General features: G+C 37.6%; 1 protein-coding gene across 1 annotated transcript; it reads right to left on the reverse strand.

Moving 5' to 3' along the window:
- Window positions 1-1,976: 1,976 nt before the first annotated feature.
- On the reverse strand, window positions 1,977-22,711 carry ddx21 (DEAD (Asp-Glu-Ala-Asp) box helicase 21). Its single transcript, XM_053480031.1, has 16 exons — window positions 22,553-22,711; window positions 19,481-19,705; window positions 17,443-17,625; window positions 16,060-16,132; window positions 15,766-15,944; window positions 14,203-14,320; window positions 11,955-12,140; window positions 10,721-10,866; window positions 5,705-5,854; window positions 5,296-5,457; window positions 5,002-5,121; window positions 4,817-4,890; window positions 4,268-4,427; window positions 3,004-3,138; window positions 2,860-2,904; window positions 1,977-2,508 (listed from the first exon to the last, which is right to left on the reverse strand). The coding sequence occupies exons 1-16, from the start codon at window positions 22,637-22,639 to the stop codon at window positions 2,230-2,232; spliced, it is 2,322 nt and encodes a 773-aa protein (XP_053336006.1). The 5' UTR covers window positions 22,640-22,711; the 3' UTR covers window positions 1,977-2,229.
- Between the last annotated feature and the right edge of the window lie 2,985 nt (window positions 22,712-25,696).

Consider the following 25,696-nt stretch of genomic DNA (forward strand, 5'->3'; position numbering starts at 1 on the left):
ATTGTAGTACATAATGGGAGGAGATTACCCATAATCCCACAGCGCAAGAGAGAGAAGAACTCGGTTGTGATCATGTGGCGCTCGGCAGAAAAAGCGCATGCATACTACAGTACTTGCGTAAGTATTTGATCACCCTGTGATTTTGCAAGTTCTCTTACTTAGAAATCATGGAGGGGTCTACAATTTTCAGTATAGGTGCATTTCCATTGTGAGACAAAATCTAAAAAGAAAAATCCAGAAATCACATTGTATGATTTTTTTAACAATTTATTTGTGAATTACTGTGTCACTTAAGTATTTGATCACTTGCTTATCAGCCAGATTTCTGACCCTCAAATAACTGTTATTTTGCTTTTAAATAGTCCAGCTACACTCTGCTCATGATACTAAATTAGTAACACCTGTTTGAGGTTGTTAGCGGTCATAAAGACACCTGTGCACCCCACAATCAGCTAAAGTCTAAGTAGATACATTGGGCATCAATGATGCTAAGAATGGTGAAGAATCAGCCCAGAACTACACGGAAGGAGCTGGTCAATGCTGTGAAGAGAGCTGGGACCATCGTTTCCAAGGCTACTATCAATAATACACTAAGACGTCATGGTTTAAAATCTTGCATCGCACGGAAGGGTTCCCCTGCTTAAGTCAGCCCATGTTCAGGCCCGTCTGAAGTTTGCCAGGGACCATTTGGATGATCCAGAGGAGTCATGGGAGAAAGTCCTGTGGTCAGATGAGACCAAAGAAGAACTTTTCTTAATTCTATTCCCCATACCCCACACCAGGTTAGGACATCTAACATTACCAGTATTACCTTTTCTGGTCAGGACATACCATTGTCAACATCTGTTATTAACCTTGGGGTTAAAATGGACTCTTATTTGATGTATGAGGCTCACATCAAACATCTGTGTAAGACGTCTTATTTCCATTCCAGGAATATTGCTAAACTGCGTCCAGCACTCACTTTTGCAGATGCAGAAAAGTTAGTCCATGCGTTTGTCTCCTCCAGGCTGGACTACTGCAATGCACTTCTCATTGGGACTACTAGAAAAATCCTTCAAAAGCTGCAGTATATTTAGAACAGTGCTGTTAGGATCCTGATGATTCTGTTTCATTCAGAATTGATTATAAGGTTGCCCTTCTTACCCACCAGTGTATTTATGAGGATGCCACTCCCTACCTCAAAGAACTTATTACCTCACATAGGTCCACACGCAACCTTCGCTCTGCATCAGTACATCTTTTGAGACCTCCTAAGACCAAGCTTCATACTATGAGATCGAGCTTTTTGTTCAGTTGCACCTAGACTGTGGAATGCTCTCCCTGAGTATCTGAGGATGCCACAGACTGTTGATGCTTTTAAATCTTGTCTTAAAACCTTTTTATCATCTTTTTATCATGTTTTTAACATCTTTTTATCAGAGCTTTTAGGTCGAATTAATTTGTAGCACTTCAAATATAAAGTGCATTACAAATAAAATGTATTATTATTCCATTCGCCATGTTTGGAGGAAGAAGAATAAAGGGTATCATCTCAATAATAACATACCTACAGTGAAGCATGGGGCTGGAAGCAATTTGCTCTAGGGGGTTTCCTGCAAAGGGGACAGGACGACTGCACTGTATTAAGGAGAGGATGAACGGGGCCATGTATTGCGATATTGGGCAAAAACCTCCTTCCCTCAAGAGCATTAAAAAAGGGTCGTGGCTGGACACAAAGGCTTCTGTACCAAATATAAAAAAAAATTTATTTAAGTGATCAAATACTTATTTGATACAGTAATTCACAAATAAATTGTGTATAATTTTGTGTATATTGTGTCTATAAAAGAAAGAGAGAGTGAGAGAGAGAGACCTTACTCGTTTAACAAGTAAAAAAATTTTTTTTCAAGTTTGCTCGTCTCGTAATCCAAGGTTCCGCTCTATTTGCTTCAAGACCTACTAACCTGATTAAAGGTGGAAAATTAAGACAAACATTTTTTTTGTGTGCATTAAGACAACTTTAATGAAGTTCACATTCATGTGAATGGGCTTAAATATAGCTGTTTAAATACACAATTGCAAGGCAATTAGCTGGTTTTGTCTATGCAAAGTTTGGGAAAGTAGTTTTCTCGTGAAGGGCAATAATTGATTTCCCAAATACAAGTGGAAATTTTTTTTAAAGACAATGTCATCGAGGCTAAAAAAAAAAAAGAAAAAAAGAGTCACTCAAGAGCAAGTGTAGGATGTTTAATAGTCAAAGGCTTGGCTAAAGTTCCTCTTCTGAGCACCACCTCTTCCTCCACCCCTTCCTCCTCTTCCACCCCTTCCTCCTCTTCCTCCTCCTCCCCTTCCTCCACTTCGGTTGTTACCACCACGGAAGCCACTGCGGGAACCGCTGCGGAATCCGCCACGACCTCTGATTCCTGCACTGGACCCTCGCTCTCCACGGTTCCTCATGCTTTCCTCCAATTCGGGAAGTTCGGTGGCGATGGTTAGCTCCCACCTGCGGCCATCTTGCCATTTGTCCTGTGAAAAGCGTATCGTTTGGCATGACAGTGTTTGGTTTGGAAGTCAAGAGCTTTTTCATTTGTTTCGTTCAGGTTGGCTAGTTCTGACAGCAAAAAAGGGCAAAAGTTGTGAAATTTGAGAACATAGAGTCCAACAGGTTAGCCTATGGAACTAAATTTTAACAACTTAAGCGTGTGCTTACATAAGTTTGAGAAATGAACTTTTGGGAATTGCAGATTTACAGTACAGAGTCAGTAAGCTTTTGTACCATGCCTCACTGGTTATATCAAATTCTGCACTGACTGCAATCTCTCTCTCTCTCCCCCACTTACTCACACACACACACTCTTACATAAAATATTTCCATACCTGGATTTCTTTCACTTTATTGGCTGGGACATCAAAGCAAACCCCCTAACAAAGAAACGGATTAATTAGTAATCTTTATATCAACATACCATCTGTTTAATATAATTCTAGGAGGGAAAAATATGTTAATGTTTCCTTACACACCTTTTTATTCTTAAGGAAGGTCATTCGTTTGATCTGGTCGTCTATCTCCTCCCCCAGCTGCTCCTTCAGCCCTCGCCATGCATAGCCGATGTTATGCATCTCCTGAGAGCAGTTGAGAACTAACGTGGTAAAACCCTGTGAGAAAAATGGAGGGGGGGGTTAAATTTCAAATCATAGTCAAATTTATTAGAAATGTTTTTTTTTCCATTAAAGTGTCACGATTATCCAAACACAGATGGGAAAGCATTTCACTATGTAATCCCCTGCTACACTACTGCATTTACCTCAATGTTTCACTAGTGCTTGGACACAATCGAAGCAGAACATGATTTAATTGAGACATGACCGGACTGCCTGGCTCACATCTGAAACGCTGTCAGAACCTGATAGTAGTATTTCCTGTTTATGTTGACATGGGAAATCCCCACATTCGCCCTTGAAAACACTGGCTGACTGCAGATCCAAGTCGTTTATGGGAAGTGGCGAGTCTGTTCAACTTTCAACGTTTCAATGCACTTTCGGGTTTGAAATTATGCAACGTGAGTTTCGTCACAGGTGGCGAACACGATCAAGAAAATCCTGGCCTCTCTCTCCTTACATAACATGCATTCGCGTTCCATAAGCAGTTTCCATGAATGATTGTGTGTACAGTTCCCACGGACAGGTGTCTCCATTCCGCAGGCAAATTCGAATCTTTACAAAAATTACTTCAGCAAACTATGAACCACCTCGACTGGGATCGCCATATACAGAAGTGCGGCCTTCTGTAGAATGTTTGCACCATTCAAATATAATACTACAGCTAAAAGTCTCATCACCTGCTGTGCGCGAAGTCTTTTTGAAAAGGTCAAACGCCTTTATTTACGAGAAACTTCATCGCAACATTTTAGCTTGGGAGGTTGGTGCTACCATGTTGTAATAGAAACCACGAGGCACTTAGCAGCACGTCTAACAGGATGCACGCCGATCTCTTCTTTTGTTTTTAAGAAGACAAGTCCTGGTTTGCCCCTTGTAGTTTATTTATTCTTTTGAAAGAATTCATTATAATGTGTCCTCTCAGACAGCACAGGTATATCGAGTCACTGGAGAGAAATAAAAGCTTATTTTAAAGACAGTTAACTGGCAGTTTTATTTAAGGCGTACTTATTAACTGGGCAAATGATTTGTCGAAGTGGCTTTACTTTGCTAAACATTAATCTAAAATGCAAGGCACGAGTTTGAATATCCCTAACAATGACTTATTTGAGAGGTTCAGGATACTTACTGCATCCGAGTTGAGGAGTGATCTCTGCTCCAGACTCGTGGCTCCTGATATGTGTGCAAGAGCAGCGGCTAGTGCTTCCACCGCGCCGCGCTCTTCAACTAGCCTCTCGGCTGCTGTGCGGAAATGCTCTATGGCTGCTGGAGGTACAGAATCCAGGAACCTGCAACAAGCGGTAACAGCTTTAAATGACTTCCCAACCAAAGGATTTCCTAACCAAAGTCTTCTGTGTACATGCAAAGCGAAAAGCTGTTTTGTATGAAATTAGGTCTTATGGAAATATGCCTATACGATGCTCCATAATTACCTTAACAGAACCGCCCCAACAATGCCTTTACACTGTTTACATAATGTCAAAGTGGTTTTTAAGCCCTTGACAAATTAACCTGGCTAATCATAGGACATAACAGATTTAAATGGACATGGTGTTAAAATAAGGAATCTATTCACAGCAATACTGAACGAGTTGCATGCAACCAAGGTGAATGTGCATGCAAGTAATTTTAAGCTTCAGGATCATCAGCTTGCTTAAGAAAACAACTGGCAAATCACCTGACTGCGTCTTTACTGGAGGATTTGACGATGTCGTTGGCAGTTGGGACACCAACGCGCTTAAACGTAATGCCCTAGTGGATCACACAAAACAGAGTAGTGAAAAATAATATCCCAAAAGTATTTTTATTCATAATTAATAATTAGACGGTCGTTAGTGGGCAGACAGTGCTGTTAAGACTCACAGCCTTCTGCTCAACATAGCGCAGCTGGTCTTCTTCTTTGCGCTGATAGAAACAGATGCAGATACCAGTTCTTCCAGCTCTGCCAGTTCGCCCAGAGCGATGAATATACGACTCAACGTCCTAAAAACAAAAGTAACTTTAGTAAGACTAATTATAACAAAATCCTTATATACACAGATTCGAACCCCATCAGAAAATGTCCTATTTTTAATATTCTAAGTATAGTAACCATTTATTGCACTATTATTAACAAGAGCAAAACTGTAGGTCAAAAGATATGTTTTTTATCTTAACCTTTGGAGGTGAACACTGTACGACCAAATCAACTTCTGGGATGTCAAGTCCTCGTGCAGCCACGTTGGTGGCCACCAGCACCTCAAAGGTGCCATTCCTGAAGCCTTTCAGTGTGAGCTCTCGTTGTTTCTGAGGAATGTCTCCATGCAAAGACTGTGCACTCTGGACAAGAATAAAAAGTACATATTTAAAGTACATACTTTTTTTCCTAACTCCTTATTCTATATAATGGACATGCAAGTCATTTATATGACGTTCAAATACTGTAACATTATGATGATTTTGCATTACCGCCGTAGTTGCACAACTCAAAAGGAATGACTTCTCTAGTATTCAAATTATCAATCTTATTTGTTTTTTTAAATTGTGGCTTAATCAGGAAATATTTAGCTAATTATACTTAGCAAACCTGTTTAATCGAGGTGTTCATGGACAGCTCATGAGCTTCCTTCTTGGTCTCGCAGAAGACGATGGTTCGTCCATGGCTGCCACTGTACACCTGCACTACATCGCCGATCACTGCTGCCCTCTGAGACCAATGGCATGCTATGGCTAGATGCTGGAAAACAATTAAAACATAAAAAACCTTACCAAAAAAAAGTTGTCCAAGATTGCATTATTTGTAGTAGTGTAGCGATCAGTAACGATCAGTGGACAGAACATTCAGAGTGTAAAAAATAAATTACTTTGTAGCCATATTCATTTTAAAACAAGAAAGGTTTGAAGGGGGGCATCTTGTTCAAAAGTATCGGAAAAGAAAGTGCAATACATTTGGGTTTAAGTTGGAAAGAATAGGAGAATCTAGATGGGAATTTCAGCTTCTACTTTTTAATATTGATATCTGGACAACTTGCTATCTTTACCTGTAACTGTACCTTACAGTACTTGGTTATAATTCCCTTTCTTGCAATAAATGCATCAAGGTTGTAACCATTTCTCATTTCTGTTGCTTTTCTAGGGTTGTACCACAGCAAAGATTCAAGATTCAAAGAGCTTTATTAATTCCAGAGGGAAACTGCTTAAGCAGTAAGTACCATATTGCACACTAAACTTTTTTGAATGCCTAACTGCACACTAAATATGACCCAAGAGCACTGGTAAATATTGCACAATTAATACAGGAATCTAATATATGTATGTAATATTTTATTATTATATGTAATATTGTATTACATATTGCATTAGTATGTAATATTGTATTATTGTGTTATTGTTGCTGACCATGACTATCCACGTAGTGTACATGTTACAGAGAAAAATATAATTGTATAAGAGTTTAATCTCCTGTGGCGCTCTGTGGAACACTGGTGGTAATCAGTCTTTTAAAAGTTTCTCAACAGTTTAGCTGTTGCTTTGGTGGGTTGAAGGTCTCCTCGTCCACCAGGAGATGCTCAGTTGAGTCATGGTCTGATGATAGACTTGGCTTGTCTGACCCAATGCATTTTTCCCCCACTGATGATGTGCTTTGTTGTAGTGGCATTGGGTTTTAGTCACTGTGCTGCCACTGTTGAAGTTCCTCACAATTAGATTTATTTGTAAACTAGTAGACAGAACGTTTCATTAAACTTTATCTGCTGCTACCATAATGAGATACACTATCAAAGTTTAGTGAGCTCTTTCTAGATCGATGAGCCTTCAGGTTTTGGATCGTCAGTAGATTCTTTTTTATATCCACCCTTCGACATTTTCATTATTTAGTTTGAGTTAAAAAAAAAATTTGTAGTTCAACTCCATCCATCCCATCTAGGAACCTCTAAAGCCCAACTAGAGACCATGGACGCCAATGGTGATCATTGAATTTTTTTATTTGTACGACCTTGGTAGGACCTCCAGTCAACATTCACACACTATGGGCAAATTGAAAATGCTAATTAGCTTAATCTCTATGTCTTTGGACTGTAGAAGGAACTAGAGAACCCGGATGAAACCCACCAACCACAAGGAGAACATGAAAACTCCATGCACTCAGACTCAAATAAGGAATCCAACCCGAGGATCTAGAGGTTTAAGACGACAATGCTGATCACTAAGCCACCATGCCGGCTTGAAAACAACCTGTTGTAATTAATAGGAAATCGAAGCTAAAATTTTGGTTAGTCATCTCATACTCATGTTTTGATCTCTTATCCAAATCACCAAAGAAAACACTAATGAATTGCCTTCATCATTCCAATACTTTGGGCGTTGTATGAAATCTGGTGAAACTCAAAGATAATAATGCAGCTCCATTTACAGCGTTTCACTTGAAATCTCTACATTTTATGATTCAACCCTAGATAATTACTTAAAGCTTCAAAAGAAGTCCGCATGAAAAACACCACCACCAACATGGAAACCAAGAGAGTCATGTGCAGGTTAGTATAATGCCAAAAGATTTGATCTAACGATACTAAGAAGGAAAAATAAATCTGCCCAGACACATCCTCATTCTTTCATGACAGCCAGTTAGACCAGATATAGATTCAGGAAATCAGGGCATTTTCCGCCTACTCATTTACATCGGCATGTTTATCTGGAAAGGTCCTTTTATTGTTGATGACAACTAAATACAGGCCATTGGATACGTACTCAACAATCTTGACCAGAAAACTTTTTCATGTTTAAGGGAAAATTTGGTAAACAAAAGAGCAGAGATTTTTTTGGTTGCACTTCATTCAGTCTATACATGGGTAAAACACCCTGTGGCCACAATTACATCTGCAAGTCTCTGCTCTTTTGTTTACCATTACCATGAGAGACACCTCCAGCGAAGGTTAAAACACAGGAAATATTGGGGTGGAACAAAAATTATGATTGTGCCATTTTCTTTCAAGTTTACAGACACACTAAATTTATTATCAAGCCTCTAAAACAGGCACAAGAAAACTAAATTGATCTTTTTTAGACTCATGACTACCACAACAGTGGAACAGTGGATAATCAAGGTTCTGCTGATTATTTTCATTTGTAGTATGCTGTGATGGACTTTGCACAAGTTTGCCTCCGATGGTGTACGGATATGTGATTCCTCTTGGATTTTATGCCGCCTGCTAGGATTCAGTTATGTTGCAAATGAGACGATTCTATGGAACGTGCTGTGATTTACGCTTCGTAACATGATGTGTATGTAACGTTTAATAATACTGACATTTCAAGATTTGAAGCCAATTTACTGTTCGGGGATTGAATTGCATACTAGGTAAAATAGAAAGCTAGTGCACTACCTATGTAGGGTGCACAATTCCTTATTCCACACACCAATTAGTAATCTTGACCAGAGGTTAGACAAGGATCTGGGATTCGACCTTGTGTTAGCCGTGAAACACAAATGGATGGCTTAGAGGCTGTTCACAAATTGATATCAAATGCGTTTTATTGAAAAAAGTGATTCCATTACTTTTTGTTTTTATGTGGGCAATGGTATCCGGTAATGCAATGCCCCTCGTGCTATTCAGATGTGAGCGGGAAAATTGCGGACAGGGGTCTCGACATGGGCAAAAAGTCAATAGGGAGAAACTTTTCATGAGTGGGCGTGTACATCCATGAAAGATGCTTGCATAAAAACACACAGGCTTTGAGAACATATTTTCACCAGGCTTGAGGTGAGCTGTATAAAACACTGTATTACTGGCTTACAATGAATTATATTATTATAGATTTTAAAAGTATCTAAAGGCAAGCCAATAAAAAAAATTTAAGACTGCCATGATTTGCAGCTGCTGTCTTTTGCCATCCACACCGCAGTGTTTCAGCTGCACGCTTGTATTTGTGCTGTGCATTATTGAGTTAGTACTGGCAGTCTTTCTGATGTTACTTTTAATACAACTGCACAATTCATGTTTGTCTCAATACATGACGCTGAATCATTTGTTCCTCCAATGCTCATATTTAGTCAGACTTCAGCAACTTGGAGTGAGGTGGGTAAGCCAGATAAAAGCCAAATAGATGGATGATGGATGGATTGATGTTTCATTAATTTTAAAGGAAATTTCAAACAACCTGTAGCAAGCATAGTAACACATGCAATATGGTATTAAAACAACTTAAGAGTTCGATTTCCTTTTCTAGCTTTTTCCTAGTAATATTATGAATAACAATCATATGTATAGAATAATAAATCTCCATAAAAAAACAACAGAAATATGTTAGCGAAACAGCAACGACGAAAAAAAATATATATTCTATTAATTGCATACTCCTATGAATTTATTTCTTATTTACATTTTCATCTGGCTTTGGCTTAACAGAATTGCAAGAGAGACAAAATAACATCTGTCCTCAGCTTCAAGGAAATAACCTGGTTGAACTTTGGAATGTGTGTCCATCACTTAAATGGCAATTAATACAAAAACTTGAATGTCACTTCTAAAAGGAAGAAAGTAATTCTTGCTTGCATACATGTAAAAAAAAAAAAAAACGTTAATTAATAAATGGATTCATTTAGAAATGACATGACACTTTAATTGCTTTAATTAAAAAAATGTTTTGTAATTTGCTATGTAACTAATCAACAATTTCCCTAACAAGACAGTAAGTATGGAGGCACTTTTTCCTTGTTTGCTATAACGTCTGATAGCTGCTGATTTCCCCCCCAACAGTCTTTAATACAAATAACAAATAAATTTATTAAACTGATGACAATCCCATTTCAGTCAATTTCTTCTCCAATTCAGAATGTAGAAAAGTTCAAGGAAGTGACAATGATACAAACTCAAAACTGGGACAGTGTGGAAATTGGCAATAAAAACAAAAAGGAATCATCCGCGAAGTCTCTTCAAATTGTAATATATTGAGAACTTGACAACTTATTGCTTAATGATTTACCTTGCGAATTTAGGCATTAAAGACACCAGCTGGTCAAGATCAAGTTTCATCACCATTCTTCAGTGGCGAGATTGTATTTGGTCTTTGACTCCATATTTTGCACTTCAAAATAGTGACAAATAGCTTTAATTGTCAAAGGTTATCAAAGTGTCCCACAGCATGATATCCACTACAGCAGCATGACGGTTCAGAGATCACCCGTATTTAGAAGTGGTTTTTTTGGTCTTTTCCCCTGTATACCGTGTACTGGAATTAGGAACCACGCCCATGAAATGTTAGATAATTTGCTGGTGCATCGTTGCTCAAGCGGGCCTAGGCCTTTCTTTGAAATGCACTGGATATTATAACAATTGGTTCACCTGTTTCACAGCACTTGTTTCTCACCACGTTGTAATTTCTACTTCTGTCACGTTGTTAATAGTCCTAAACTGGCCCAGTCCCAACAAATGACTGCTTTTTGTTTTTATTGGCAATTTTCATACTGTCCTATCTTTTTGGAACTGGTGTCTAATTATGATAATTGCTGTAATAGAGGCTTGTGATCAGATTTTATATAATACATAAAAACTACACATTGAAAAAACATTAAAAAAAAAAAAAAAAAAAAAAAAACACAACTTACCTCAACTGTAGTGGCTGCTTTCTGAGATTTTTTTCCGATAAGGTCTACATGGACATACTCGGAGCGCATGTATTTCTTAGCCACATCATAAACCCAAGGAGGGCAAGTGGCAGAAAAGAGCAGAGTCTGAGGGTTGCTTTCATCACCTGAAAGGGATCGATAGGAGTCATGCGCTGTTGGAATCAATACACATTAAGTTGTACTTCTTCTATAACAACATTACAAATGTTGAGCTGTACATTTTAGACTACATTAAACCGACAAGTGACTTGCACTTTGACTCTTGCAAATACGACACATGGTGAAGAATGTCGATCCAATAATATAAGACAATTCGCAAAATGCAACCAAATTTTTATTATCATAATATAAATACTTTTAACCTCAACTGACTTCTCCCCACTTTCCTTTGCGTCCACAGAATATTTCATGCATCAGTGGCGTAAATTCAGATGAACTTTTTTCTAATGTTTATGGATTTCTTTACAATCATTTTATTTGACACTTGAAAGATTCCCTTACTCTTTAAAAAGTTATAAACTTATCCAAAATGCAAAAAAAAAACTTAACTTACAACTTAAGTGTACAGCTTAAGTGAAATATTATGGCTTCTTAAACAATCCCACTATGATCAGACCCAGATTTTTCATCTTCTCTGACAGTTCTCCACAACCCTAGGCCACAAGTGACAACTGCCGCACAACTTTAGGAACGTTATTAAAACAATACGCATTTTTATTTATTTAATATAGTTGCAAGCAACAATGAGTGGGCCCAAGCATTTTGCGTTTTTGTCTTCCTGGGTGCACTGTCTTCACACACTATGACGTAATAGGGCTAATATCAGCTTGGGCCCTAAATATTTGTCACATCAATAAACCATCATTTAAACCCTTAAACAGTGTTGTTGTTTTTTTGGCTGTGTGTGACCTGGGTGTGTCAGTGTGTACAAGATATGTAAGTGTTAGTGTGTGTGAGAGAGGTAAGTGTGTGGGTGAGGCATGAATGTGTTTCTGCGTGTTTGGTGTGTGAGTCCATGTAAACATTTGTTGTGTGTGTGAGACATATAACTTGTTAGTGTGTTTTTCCTGACAGTTTTTCAGACCTGAACCACACTTGACATCTGCCTCACAACTTTAGGAACATAAAATAACAATAATAATAATAATAATGAGCACTTTTATTTATTTAATATAACCACTGCTTGTTTATTCCAGGGTGAGAAGTGGCTTACCTTTTTTGTAGGAAGCTGAGAGGATCTCCTCCACTTGTTCAGCGAAGCCCATATCAAGCATTTGGTCCACTTCATCCAGCACCACATGTTTCAGCTGGGACAGATCCAGTTTGTTGTTCTGGAGGTGATCTTTTATCCGGCCTGGGGTGCCAACGAGAACATCGATCCCGTTGCGGATGGCTTCCACTGAAGCAGGAACGCATGTCAGAAGGATAATTAATGAGCAAAGGTGAAAATGAGCAGGCGTCCTAGAGAAAGAGCTTTTCAAGTTGTAAAGACAGTTATACATTTATATGTTTAAAATTATACAAATAGATACAACTGCACTTATGTAATGAGTTTTAGATATAAATTTTATTTAAATATTACGTTCTAGTAGTGGAACAATAGTGCACGGTGCTTTTTTAAATCCCAAGCTTTCACATTCCATGCATTCCAGTGCAGTGAAAAGTGTTTAGAGCGCTGCCTTGAGGACAAAACAATCTCTACATGGGAGGACGTACCAGCACAGTTTTCAGATAGAAAACCATCTCAGAACCAGAATAGGTAAATGTACCTTTACTTGAAGGACAAAGGACACCTATTTAAGAAAAACTGTTTACAATTCTTGGACAAAGAGGATTAGATGGTTCGAGAAAGGTGAAAAAGTGGTCATCTATGATGATGGTGGTGGTGGTGTTTCAGCTGCCCCTTTTAATACAACCCTCCAATTTTATCTGGGCTTGGGACCGGGAGTGCATACAGTGGCTAAGGTCTGGGGATTAGGTAAGAAACCTAGCACTGAGCCACCAATTCTTAAAGAAGCCAGTGGAAAATCGTTCTCTCAACGAAGGTAGAGGTCTTAGGCACAAAACTGTCTCCTATTTTTCTGACTGCCCTTTCCTCCATCCCCGGAAAAATTAGGACTTCTATTCACAAGTCCACCAGGAAAGCCACACCTCAAGACTCCCCTAACACTCAGGTTGTTGAATCAGGCGTAATGACTCTCCCTAATCTGTCCCTATTACAGGTATTCTTAACAACAACCCCTCTCTCTCTCTCCTCTACTCTCTAACAACTCTCCCACCTACTCTCTCCTTTTCCAATTTTTGAAAGGCTCTCCTTTTCCATCGAGCCTTTAGGCAGGAGAGGGGAAGAAACAAATATAATGGAACCTTGGATTGTGTTCTGCAAAACAAGCAAAAATTCATATATTTTGACTTGAAAAAACAAGCGAGCCTTGATATACGAGTACCAAATATCATCGACTATCATGTGGCACCCATGCGCTTCTTGTTTTGACTGAGCCAATGGTTGTTCTCTCTCTCATGCTGAGGAATTGTGGGTAATCCCATGCTCGGTCTTAGTGCGCGTGCACCACTTGTATAGTCAAATTCCATGCGTGCATAGATTATTTACTATAACACTGACCACGCGCGTGTGCGCGTAAAGAATCTTATTTTGTGTTTGTGTGTAAGTAAGTCATCCTTTAGTCGCGTAAAGCAAAAGCAAGTGTCATTAGAGAGGCTCGTTAAAGATTCAGTTTCTCTCTCTTTGCGATTCCGTCAATGAGTGCATGTATATGTGTGAGTGAAAGTCATTTCTCCTCTCGTCTTACTTTAGCTTCAAACACGAACACACACACACACCAAGAGAAACAATTATCTGTCTGGATTTATTTCTACTTTTTTCAAAGGTAAAGTGCGGCTTAAGTTATTTTATTTTTCCTTCATATTTCGTATCAATTATTTTTCTATATTAATTTTTTTGGGCTGTGGAACGAATAATCTAAGTTTTCATTATTTCTTAACTAATTAAAATTTGCTTTCATATACACAAGTGTTTTGATATACAAGCACGCTTCCGGAATAAATTATGCTCGCGGTTCCACTGTATGTGGATTCCTACCAACTTGCCACGGTTTGAGAAAGCTACCCGGGTGACTAGACATGAAAGGAGCCTGGTTGTCGTGACTCAACTTCCAGATATCCTCACCTGGATGTCTGAGAATCCTCAAATACCAAAACATTCAGGTGAACATTATCTTACTTCATTTATTAAAAGATAATGTTTTCCACCCACTGGAAACAAAGCTAGGTGGCGCATACATTTACCTCAGAACTGAACCTGAAAGACAAGGGCCTTGTTTATTTTTTAACTAATGAGCAAGGTGTGGCTACTGAAGTTATATTTTTGGATGCTACGTAAAGTGCCCCGTAAGATTTACTTTAAAGGCTGGGTGCGTTTTAGGCACAGAAACAAGAGTTACCTTGGGGGTTGTAAGAGCTTCCTCCATAAAAGCAGTGAACAGAGAGCTTCTTGGTAATGTCCTTGAAATCTTTAGACACCTGAATTGCCAGCTCTCGAGTGGGTGCAAGAACCAGCACCTATATTATTAACATAAATAATAAATAAATGTAAAAATCCTAATGACAATACTACTCAACAACAGATTTAATAAATATGTTTAATGCTTAAAATATTCTAGATTTTCTTACATTTTCTAAAATTTTCTAAAAATCAAAATAACACGTAATAAGACAAATAAAAGTGTCAAAGTATCAGGTGCTGGAACCAGCAACGTAATTATTCATAAAACACTTAATGCAATACTCATTACTGGCATCTCAGCATTGTAGTGGATAATGAAGGCATGAATGCAGCCTAGCCCGCCTGCGTAATGATTGAAATTGCCACGTCTTTTTCCATTTCCATGATGTGTAGGATTTATTTTAATCGGGGAGTGTAATTACACGTCAAGAGTAGATAATTAGGTTTAATCACGGAGAAAGAATCTTTTATTTCTTTCATTTGCTATTCAATAAAGAAACTCGAGCACATGAAATCACCCAGAGAGCAATGCGTAGATGACTCAATTCAATTGAAAATGTGAAGAAAAAAAAATTCTAACTAAAGGGTGCGACTTTGCGCGAGATTGTAATCGACCTCAAAAAGTTGCACTTCCAGTCAAAAGTTTGGACACACCTCGTAATTTCATGGTCTTTCCTCGTTTTTATAAATACATACCTCGGTAAAATAATGATGAAGACTTCCAAAATATGCAATGACCTTTGAACCTTGGTAATTGAGATGGGTCCGCTACTTTTTTTTATGCTCTATATAAAAGGCTCTCGTCTGAAGTGCTCTAAATGTATGTCTCCTCTGCAGCAGAGGTGAGTTTTGGTCATACTTTCCTGGGATGGTCTTTTTACGAGCGCCATCATGAGGTTCATCATGGTGCTTAATGGGTTTTGTAAATGCACTTTGACATATTGTTCTTGCAAGGACAATTCCAGAACAGCCTGACCTTTGTGTCTTAAAATACTAACTGACGTTACCGTTGTTGTTGTTGTTAGTTAATTACCCGATTCTATATGTCAAATCTCCAGTATTGTTCTTAAAGGTAGAAAATAATACGCAAGGCAAACAATGTTGGAATAAAAGGTGTGTCCAAACTGTTGACTGGTACTGTACACGCTAACCTCATGCTTTAATGCGTAATGATAATGTAATTTTCATGGGATCTTGAGCAGATTAATCATTTTCAAGCACTCCTGAGCATATGAAACATTTTAAGAATGCCGCCTCCGCCATAGTTAAATGTTACTCAAAAGCTTAGATTTTTTTTTTGTTGGTCCTCAATGGAATTTCAATACAATAATAATAATTATAAGGTACACCGTCAAAGTTTATGTCCACAGGCCTCACGGCATCCATTATTTACTGTAAACTTAGCTGGTCACAGCAATCTGATTAATCATCATTTTATCCATAAAACTATAAACTGATATACTTCTTGGTGTCTTTTTTTTTATCCGTATTTGAAACCGACCTTTGGAGCTCTCCCTCTTCTTTTGTCGTCGCCTCCTGACAGCAGCCTCTCCACTAGTGGGATTGCAAAAGAGAACGTCTTTCCTGTGCCGGTCCGGGCCTGGCCGATCACGTCCTCCCCGTCGTACACGGAATTAAAGGTCTTTACTTGAATGTCAAACAGATACGTCACGCCTCGCGCTGCAAAACATGTCAAGTATTAATTGAAGCCAGATGCCAACAAACAACTTACAGCAAACAAGGTAGAAGGGGGAAAAAAAAAAAAAAAAAGTCAAGCAATAATTGGTGTTTGAACCTTGGAGTAGCTTGATGGTCTCCGGTGAGATTTTGAAATTGGAGAAGGCGCCCTCTTTTTGCTCTGGTGTCTCCTGTAGAAGACAAAGACGACATTTTCTTTTTGAAATAAACTAAACTTAAATACACAAATAAATAAATTAAAGTATATTCCAATCCATATAACAGTCGAATATGTGGCTGTAAACTTTTTCATCTTCAGCCCTATTTTGGTGAATTATTAAAAGAACTGAAGACAGTAATAGTCTGGCTCAAACCTACATACATATACTGTGGATAGAGGTTACAGATGATGTTTTATGCCTTTAACCACACATGACTTCTTTTCTAGCGTAATTTAGACAAATTACTAGAGCTGTCAATATTAACACAATGCATGTGATTAATCCAGAAATTTTAACACGTTACTATTTATTTTTGTACACAAATAAATAATATGATCCATGTTTGATCCATGGCTTTCCATAGTCGCAGAACAGTAACCCAGCTGAGTGCAATACTGTCACATTTGGATGGATAATACAACGGTGTGCTGGTTTAAAAAACTAGTATAAAAAGTTTCTAGATGGAAGGTTCAATAAAACCAAAGTTGTGTGCTTGAGCTTCCTTCAAGGGGAACTATTTTACAAGAATACATTAGAAGTATAAGTAACACGTGGGAGTGGTAGCTCAAGGCTGTTGATTTTTGGATCTGAGGATCCGGGTTCGAGTGGCTTGCCACACCACACCACATACTACCCAGGGCCTGCATGCAGGGCCGGTCGAATGTTTTAAATGTTTTTAATTTAAACATTTGTTCAATGTCAATGTTTGAGATGTTATAAAATCTATTTAATCTATTTCCTCTAACCAGTTTGTCATGAATTTATTTATTCCATCATTGCGCGTTTACAATACAAGTAAATGTGAGTATTTTAAAATATAGTAAGACTGTGATTACCTAGATTAAAATTTTTAATCGATACACAAAGTGTATTTAATCAGTATTTTACCTACAACTCTTAAAAAACTACGAGGTCAAACGGCAACTGGCAACATTAATAATAAATATTCAGTCACTACATGCCTAACCGTTATTTAAATCTAACCTTTTCTCCAACTATGTAAAGCATCTGTAGTGCAGGAAACATTTCAGAAACCCGGGCCTGTTTTACTTCTGCACGCAGGGCTTTTCACTTCCTGCTGTGCTTCTCATTGGATCAGAACTATTTCTGCTATTCACCTGCCTGTAAGTGACATGCTAAAGTGGGAGAAACGCTCATGCCAAGCTGGTTTCAAAACCTAACAAACACCAATAAAAAGTGAAAATGTCATGACTGTCGAGAAAATGTGTAACTTTCAGTATGACTGACAGGGTAACCAGGTAAAGCACGCAGTAACCTACCACATCCTTTTCACTCTCACTGTTGGAGTCGTCACTGGACTGCGTCGAGGTAGAGTCTGTGGAATGCCCGTTAACTTTTGCTTGAATCTTTGATGACTTTTTGCTAATGCCGTTGACAGATTGTGCTTGGTCGTCTGTCGTCTCATCTGGTGTCGCTGTTTTCTTTTTCTTTTTCTTCTTCTTCTGTTGCGAGGTCCCATCGATGTTTGATTCAAAAATACAAGTGAAAGAGTGTAATTAATAAGACAATTCTAGCTGAAGCAGTTTAGCATTTTTTCTTTTTTTGTTGTGAACTATTTGTGCACACATCAAATACCGCGACACGACAGATCATTAAATGATGTATACACTTAAAATACATATCTGCTTTATTGTCTAATTTCTCTGACTGTACCGGCCGAAGCATAGCTCATAGGTTTGTCATCCATACGGTAATTTCGCTCCCAATTGTCATACAAGATATTTTCTATGGGAAATTAAATCATTCCCGCCACCGCAGCGGTGCACGCCTAGTAAGAGCATAATGACAATGGAATAATGATAACAACACACGTACTCATCAAGGCAAATTTTTTAACACAAAGGATGGTACAACCTGGCTAAAAAAACTAAACACGACAAACCTGCAGCACAGCCAAGACATTAAATTGATTTGATCGAGCTTAAATCGTGACCTTTAACCATGGTTTTTTGGTTGCTATTCATAGCTTTTTGCCTCTGCAACTTGAATATAAGCAGCTGATTATCAAGTCTTTGCACAGTACTGTAAGTAAAACAGACATGAGGTTTTACTGAGTGTGCTGGAGAATAGTTTTTCTGTCTAATTTTCCAATTTTTTCCTTCTATATTTTTTTTTAGTTTTTTGTTTCTTTTTGGTTTTATCATTAGTTTTTTTTTTTTTGTTTGTTTTTTGTTTCCATCTGAAAACTGGCCTGTCTTTCTTCACAGGCATGCAAAGATTTTCTGTAATGTTATGTATTCAATATTAAAGTTATGTCTGGAAATAGTGAATTGTTTTATGCATCATAAAGCAGACATGATAAATATAAAATCTGAAACTAACGATAATATGGCGCTTAAGACTTTTGCACAGTAAGTAAATAAAGTTATATTTTATAAAAATTATTGGTCAGTGAGTAACTGAAAATAAATCACGTCTCTTTTTATTTATTGTGAAGAGAGGAGAACCTTCCAGAAGAATAAAAATCTTGTAGCATCATGCTCAAAGATACTTGAGGGTGTAATTGGTGCCAAAGGTGCTTTAAAAAAAACAATACAAATTGTTTCTCATGGTCTGAGAGTCCTTCAAGTGCCTTTTGGCAAACTCCAGGTGCCCGTCATGTGCCTTTCACTGAGAAGTGGCTTCTGTCTTACTACTCAGAAAAGTACAAGATGAACTTTTTCACAGTGACCATCGGGTTCTTGGTCACTTCCCTGACTAAGGCCCTTCTTTCCCAGTCGCCCAGTTTGGCCAGAGGCCGGCTATAGGAAGATTCCTGGTGATTCTTCCATTTACGGATGATTGAGGCCACTCATCTGGACCTTTAAATAGACCCTCGGCGCGTGTCTTTCCAAATCATGTCCAATCAACTGAATTTACCACAGGTGGAAATCGAGTTGTAGAAACATCTCAAGGATGATGAGTGGAACGTCAATTTTGAGTGTCATGGCAAAGGATGTGAATACTTATGTACATGTAATGTTTTGTTTTTTTATTCTTAATAAATTTGCAAAGATTTCAAAGAAACATCTTTTACATCTCTTCATTGTCATTATGGGGTATTGTTTGAAGAATTTTAAGAAAATAATGAATTTAATCCATTTTTAAATAAGGATGTAAAATAGCAAAATGTGGAAAAAGTGTACGTATAAATACACTATTCCGGATGCACTACGTTTTAAATAAGACTTAAATTGACATTTGTAGTTTCATTCTTTTAGCTTACTGACTTTTCATATAGCCCATGTTTAAAACTAACAAGGAAGTAAAAAAAAAAATAAAGCGTCATCACGACAGGTCATGTAAAGATATGTTTACCTCCGACTGATCACCTGCCGGGGTCATGAGCTCATCACTGGAATGAAGGTTCTCGACTTTAACTGGTTTCTTCCCGATGTTTCCATTAACATCGGGAGACGTCTGCGCTGTCCCGGCGGCTGTGTCCATCTTTTCTTTTTTGATCTTTTTGGGAGCTGGTGGATCGCAATTAGCAGACTCATCTGTCACTATCATTTTACTCTTCTTGGCCTTGTCCTTCTTTTTCTGATGATTAAACAAGACACACGTATGAGCACCTTAAAGCAGTTTACCGACTTATTTAGTTCTACGCCAAAGTCAGTAATATAAGAAATAAAGCATTTCATTATTATATAAATTGTTGGCATGAATAAATGACTGTGGGAAAAAAAAGTGAAGGATGTACTGTTATTGAAAATAACAAAAAATGGCAGCAGTAACAGTATTACCACATCATATCCTTCATTACAACTGGAATCAAGAAATCAACAGTTCTGTGGTATACATTTTTTATACCTAAAAGAGTAAGCTAGATTATGATAATTGTGACATCATTTTTATTATTTATCTTCCACATTTATCTGTCTTCCTCAGCCCTGTTTTTACTTTATATGTGAATTTAGTCACTAAAAAATGCACACAAATTTAAATGTTCCAGGGAATACTGAGGTAACTGCGTCCAGAGATGACTCTGACTGACGGGTACAGTGAGATTCATATTTTGCACTTTTTTTCTTATGCTGCAAAACAAAATAAAAAACAAACGAATTCTGTCAGACATATTCGCTATAGTCCTTCATGGTGACTATACAAATTTCGTGCCACATTGGAACAGAAGTACTAATACTTCATAAAAACTAAACACAAACAAATCAACTGTTTAGACACAAAAACATGGCAAGACCAAAAACACACAGTTTTAAGTAATAGATTTACATTGCAAAATATATTTTATAATATATAAAAGAGTATTGCATGCTATGCGTCTCGAGAAAATAGATTATGAAAATTTTGAAATGTAATTTAAAGAGCCACAATCATGTAAAGTAAAATATATCAAGCCTTTTTGTTGCAATTCCAATGATTACAGTTTATAACTCGTAAAAATCAAACATCCGGTATTTAAAAATATTAGCTAATGTCCTAAGATCAATGAAGAAGAAAGAAAATATACATGTAAATACATATATCCATGGGATGGAGACTACGAAATCTCCTGGTAGGCCGCTGCGTTAACTTTGGACGTATTAAAACATAATGGACTTAGATTAGCAGATGACACGGGACCCCAAAATTATCACCAACTGTTGAACCTTCAAACTGGACTTCAAGCAACTTGGATTCTGTGCCGCTCAACTCGTGCGTCAAGACTCTGGGAACTTAATTTCCAAATGAAATGCAAAAATTTACTTTCTTCTAAAAAGAGGACTTAGGACCTCTGAGCATCTGTCCACCACTTTTTCTACCCATCCCAGGCAAGGTGCTTTTAATGTCATGATCTAGTACAGGAGTGGTACAAGAGATAAAATGTGCTTTCCCTTTGGAGACTGAAGATAAATAATAAAAATGATGTCACAATTAGCATGACCATATTGGGTATGCAACAGTTGTAGACCATCTCCTGAAGATGGCTGTGTATAATGGCTCTTGATGCACTGACTCCAGCCTCACTCCACTTCTCGTGAAGTCCTCCCAAGGTCTTGAATTGGTCATGTTGCATTTTCCAATCAAACCTTTTTTTTCAATCAACTTTCTATGAATATGCCTTTATGCAGCACATTCTGTGGCTTAGCCTCATTGTGTTTTATGATTATCTTCTGCCTATCTATCTCTTACACCTTACTATTTGGGGCACCTGCTACGCCAGCCACCACCACTACACACTGGGATAAACCAAACTTGAAAGACATGAAAGTTGACTGGATGACATAAAAGTTGCTATTGACACTGCCTACAAACAGAATTTCAGTAAACGATACTGAAAGATTGATATGTAAGAGGTGTAAGATGGAATACTCTCTCACTCATTGTTTATACAGCTTTATCCTGTACTAGATATGCCTGCAACTTCGTTCGTGTGGAATTTAATTGCCCACCTTAAACAAGTTTAAGATTTACAGTGCTACCTGTTGAATTTTGGAATTAATCTTACCACAAAAAGTGATGGAATGAAAGCGTGGAATCGCATATATTAAGTAGATATTAATTGCACACCCATAAACACACAAAAATGTACAGCATCATCTGCTGAATTTTAAGATTTTTTTTTTTTTCGAGGTAGAAATTACAATGTAAAAATATGCCAACTTTAAAGTTTTATTATATGTATAGATACAGGGTGGCGGGGGCCTGGAGCCCATCCCCTCCATCACAGGGCACACATACAGACCCACAAACTCATTCACACACTACGGGCAATATGGAAACACCAATTAACCCAATCAGATTACCTGGAGGAAACCCACCAAGCAGGTAGAGAACATGCAAAAATATATATATTATATATATATCCCTGAGGTGGGAATCGAACCCGGACCCTGGAGGTGCAAGGCCACAGTACTATGCACTACGCTCCAGTACCTCCTGTGAAAAATAATAACATTACAACAAAAAAAGCCTTAAATATAGTTGACTTTACATGTAATGTGCGTACAATATGAAAGCCTAAATTTATAAATTAACTATCATTTTCAATTAACATCCTTGTTCAAGATGAACTGTACAGTAGATAGATAGTACTATATGTATTAGTAGGCCACATCGTGCACTTCACGGGATTTTCAACAGGGGGCGCTTGAGACTTGTTTTTCTTCCTCCATGAGCACACGTGGTGCGAGCATGCTAGAGAACTAGCAGGCTGACTATTTAAATAGTTTTACTCAATCTAACCGGAAGATGTCTCGAAAACAGCGAGCAGTATACATTACAGTAAACGTTTTGACGTTTGGAGTTTGTAATAATTTATCGGCTATATCAGCTCTAAGCTAAAGTCCACCTTCACCGCCTGCCACCTAGCTAGCTAGCTAGCCACTCGGACAGCATGCTAACTTGGTCAATAATAAATACATAGTTAAGGCTAAAATTTGTCATTACCTTAATTTCTACATTGTTGTCTGATCCCTCGTCAACATCATTCATAGTGGTAACGTTGTCACTGCTGCTTAAAACTAATGATGGCATGTTTTACGGTTCCTCCTGCAGATGAACACAGCCTCTGCCACGAGAACAGGCAGGGAAAAGGACCGACAGCCTCAAACCGGAAGAAGATGAGGCGCATGCTGTTTCTTTTACACCCGCATTCTGACAGGGGATATTGTTGAAGCCTAAGTCACTTGGGGGCGGGGCTTATCTGAATATGGGTAGGACAACGCATGACGCATTCTGTCCGTTATTTACGATAACTGAGGACTCGGAAATTCCTGCTTCCCACATTATAGCGTGCACGTGGAGTCGGAAATTAAACGAATTCTCTCTATCTCTCTCTCTCTCTCTATATATATATATATATATATATATATAACTAATAATATAATATAATTTAGTTTTATATTTTATTTATTTTTAAGACACTTCCTGTTTAGTAATGGGAGAGTGAATCACAGATAAGCACTAAAAAATTAGAATAAAGATAAAGTTTTTTCTTAAAACCACTTCAGCGCGTTAAAATTCATTTATACTACTTAAGCACCTAAAATATTAACTAATCCCAATAAAAATATTCAGTTTAGCTTCTTTAATTAATATCTGGTGCAGGTGTTTGTTTACACTGAGATACATATTGCATAATTGCTATATTTTTATAATTGCATAATTGCAGCATGCTATAATAAGTGTATAGCATCATGAAAAAGTAAATATTCTGGATCCAGTTAAGGTAAAAAATTAATTAACTTGAAGTACAAGTTAAGTTACTATTATAAAAATCTACTCAAGTAAAAGTGGGGATGGGATGGGGGATTCTAATGTAGTTCAAAAAAGACAAGAAGATATAAATCTTAAACTAGTTGTTTAATTGAAGGAACAACTTTGCATAATAATGCTGTTGCCTTTCTTGTGCTTAAAATCAAAGTGGTCCCTTAATATGGTGTGACGCTTTGCATGCATAGGCATGGGGAAAAAAGCTCAGAGCCAAGAATAACGTTCAGCACAAAACCTTTATCGGCCTCTTTCAGCGCCACAAAATTATAACATAAAACATAAAGTAAAATGGTTCGTATAGTTAGTCCATATCCATGAATTTCTGAGTGTTTGTTCTCCCCGTCCATAAATCAATAAGTGGTCTCCGGGGTGAAATTTTTTTCCTTCCTTGTTGCATTACTTTTATTATTTTTCATTTTTATTTATTTATTTATCTTAAACCCAGTAGCGAATATGATTTAGCGAAGTACAATATATCAAAGAAAACATACTTCACTAAAAGTAAAATTACAGATTTTAAAAACTACTTTAAAAGTAGAAGTTCACAAAAAAACTACTCAATTACAGTAACGCAATTGAATGTACTGTAATTGGTTATTTTCCACCCCTGCTGAAGACCAAGTTGCTTTAATATCAGCCCTCAGCGTGTCTGTATTATTGCATCAGGTGTTTTTCATCTTGTCAAAAGCCAATAAAGGTCTATGAGTTATATGTCAGGCTATTTGGCCAGGCCAATCACGCCCAGTAAGGAATCAGGCAATTAGCTCATAGCTTATTTTAAAGTAAATTACTAAATCCGACACATAACTGTTCATAACTTTTAAATTTCACTTTAACTTCAGGCAGATATCTAAGTGCCGCAAAAGTTCCATCAAATTCTGTTCTGCCAGTTTTATGTGTTAGAATTTATTATAAAATAATAATATTTCATTTATATATATATATATATATATATATATATATAAAATCATACTATATAATATACAGTAAAACCTTGGCTCGCGAGTAATGTGGTTTGCGAGTTTAATAAATTTTAACTTGAAATACGAGCAAGTCTTGATTTACGAGCACCGAGTATTATGTATCACGCATGCGCTTCTTGTTTTGACGCCGAACGTCACGTGATCACAACTGAGCCAATGGTTTTTCTCTGTCTTGTACTGCGGAATTGTGGGTTATTCATCTTCCCTGCTGGGTCTTAGTGCTCGTCTCTTACTGGAATAATCAACATCCGTGCATCCTTGTACTGTTTACTATAACACGGTGAACACGTGTGTGCGCGTAAAACATATTTTATTTTGTGTTTGTAAGCATGTGTGCACAGCGCATGTGTACTGTTTCCTATATAACACATGTGTGTGTGTGTATAAAGCAAAAAATAGTCTCATTAGAGGGTAAAATCACGCGAGTGTCATTAGCGATGTTCCTTGCAAATTTTTCAGATAAAACAGTCTTTCCATTAAAGGGGTCATCCAGTCCCATTTTTCATTAAATGTTAATATGATTCTTTAGGGTCCTAATGAAAAGTTTGTAATATCCTTTAATTAAAAATTCTTAATGGTTGTGTAAAAAAACACTACTTTTACCTGGTAAAAACTAACTCTGTTCTCAGCAACCTGTTTCAGTACATGCTCCTTTAGATGCTTATGATCTCTGCTGAGCCCGCCCCCCAGTTCTGTGGGGCGTGTCTTTACAACACACGTGGGGTATAGCCACGGGAGTGTAGTCCAGTGCAGGCAATGCTTCGGTCTGCATTACAGCACAAAGAATTGCCCACAAAGCAGTGCGGGCAATGCTTTGTGGGCAATTCTTTGTGCGTAATGCAGTCCAAAGCATTGCCTGCACTGGACTACACTCCCGTGACAACGCAGAAATTAAAAGAATGGACATGCATCGACCAGTTTGTCTTTTTCATCACTGCATGGGCATGAATTAACGGGCTGTGAAGCTAACACAGGGTAAGTAGCGTACTAAGAGAGATATGGACGCGATGTGTTTACTGATGTGTTTACATGACTTCTTAATCATTGACAGATACTGTTATAAACCATCAAGCAATACAAAGGTAAGCATAATATAGTTTTCCAACTACGTACACAGTTTGCAACTAGACCATCACTTTAATGCATTGTTTATTATAAACGTGCAATTAGGAATTATATAGAGACGGATGTACATAGAGAAAACGACATAGCCATGTCCTATGAGAGTGTAAGTTAACTTAAACTCCGCATTCATTGTGATTATTAGAAAAGGCGATCTGCAAAGATTCATAAAAAAAGAAATTACACTCACCGAGCCTGGTGAAGATGAAGCAGG

The sequence above is a fragment of the Clarias gariepinus genome, chromosome 20, assembly GCF_024256425.1.
Source record: "Clarias gariepinus isolate MV-2021 ecotype Netherlands chromosome 20, CGAR_prim_01v2, whole genome shotgun sequence".
NCBI classification, from domain to species: domain Eukaryota; kingdom Metazoa; phylum Chordata; class Actinopteri; order Siluriformes; family Clariidae; genus Clarias; species Clarias gariepinus.

Bases quoted from the DNA above. Each gene is read 5' to 3' on its own strand.
- ddx21 (XM_053480031.1), bottom strand. From the start codon at position 22,639: ATGCCATCATTAGTTTTAAGCAGCAGTGACAACGTTACCACTATGAAT. The intron at 17,626-19,480 runs GTAAACATATCT...ACCTCGCAACAG, and splicing joins CGGCAGGTGATCAGTCGGAG to AAGAAGAAGAAAAAGAAAAA. The intron at 4,891-5,001 runs GTGAGTCTTAAC...GTGATCCACTAG, and splicing joins GCTATGTTGAGCAGAAGGCT to GGCATTACGTTTAAGCGCGT.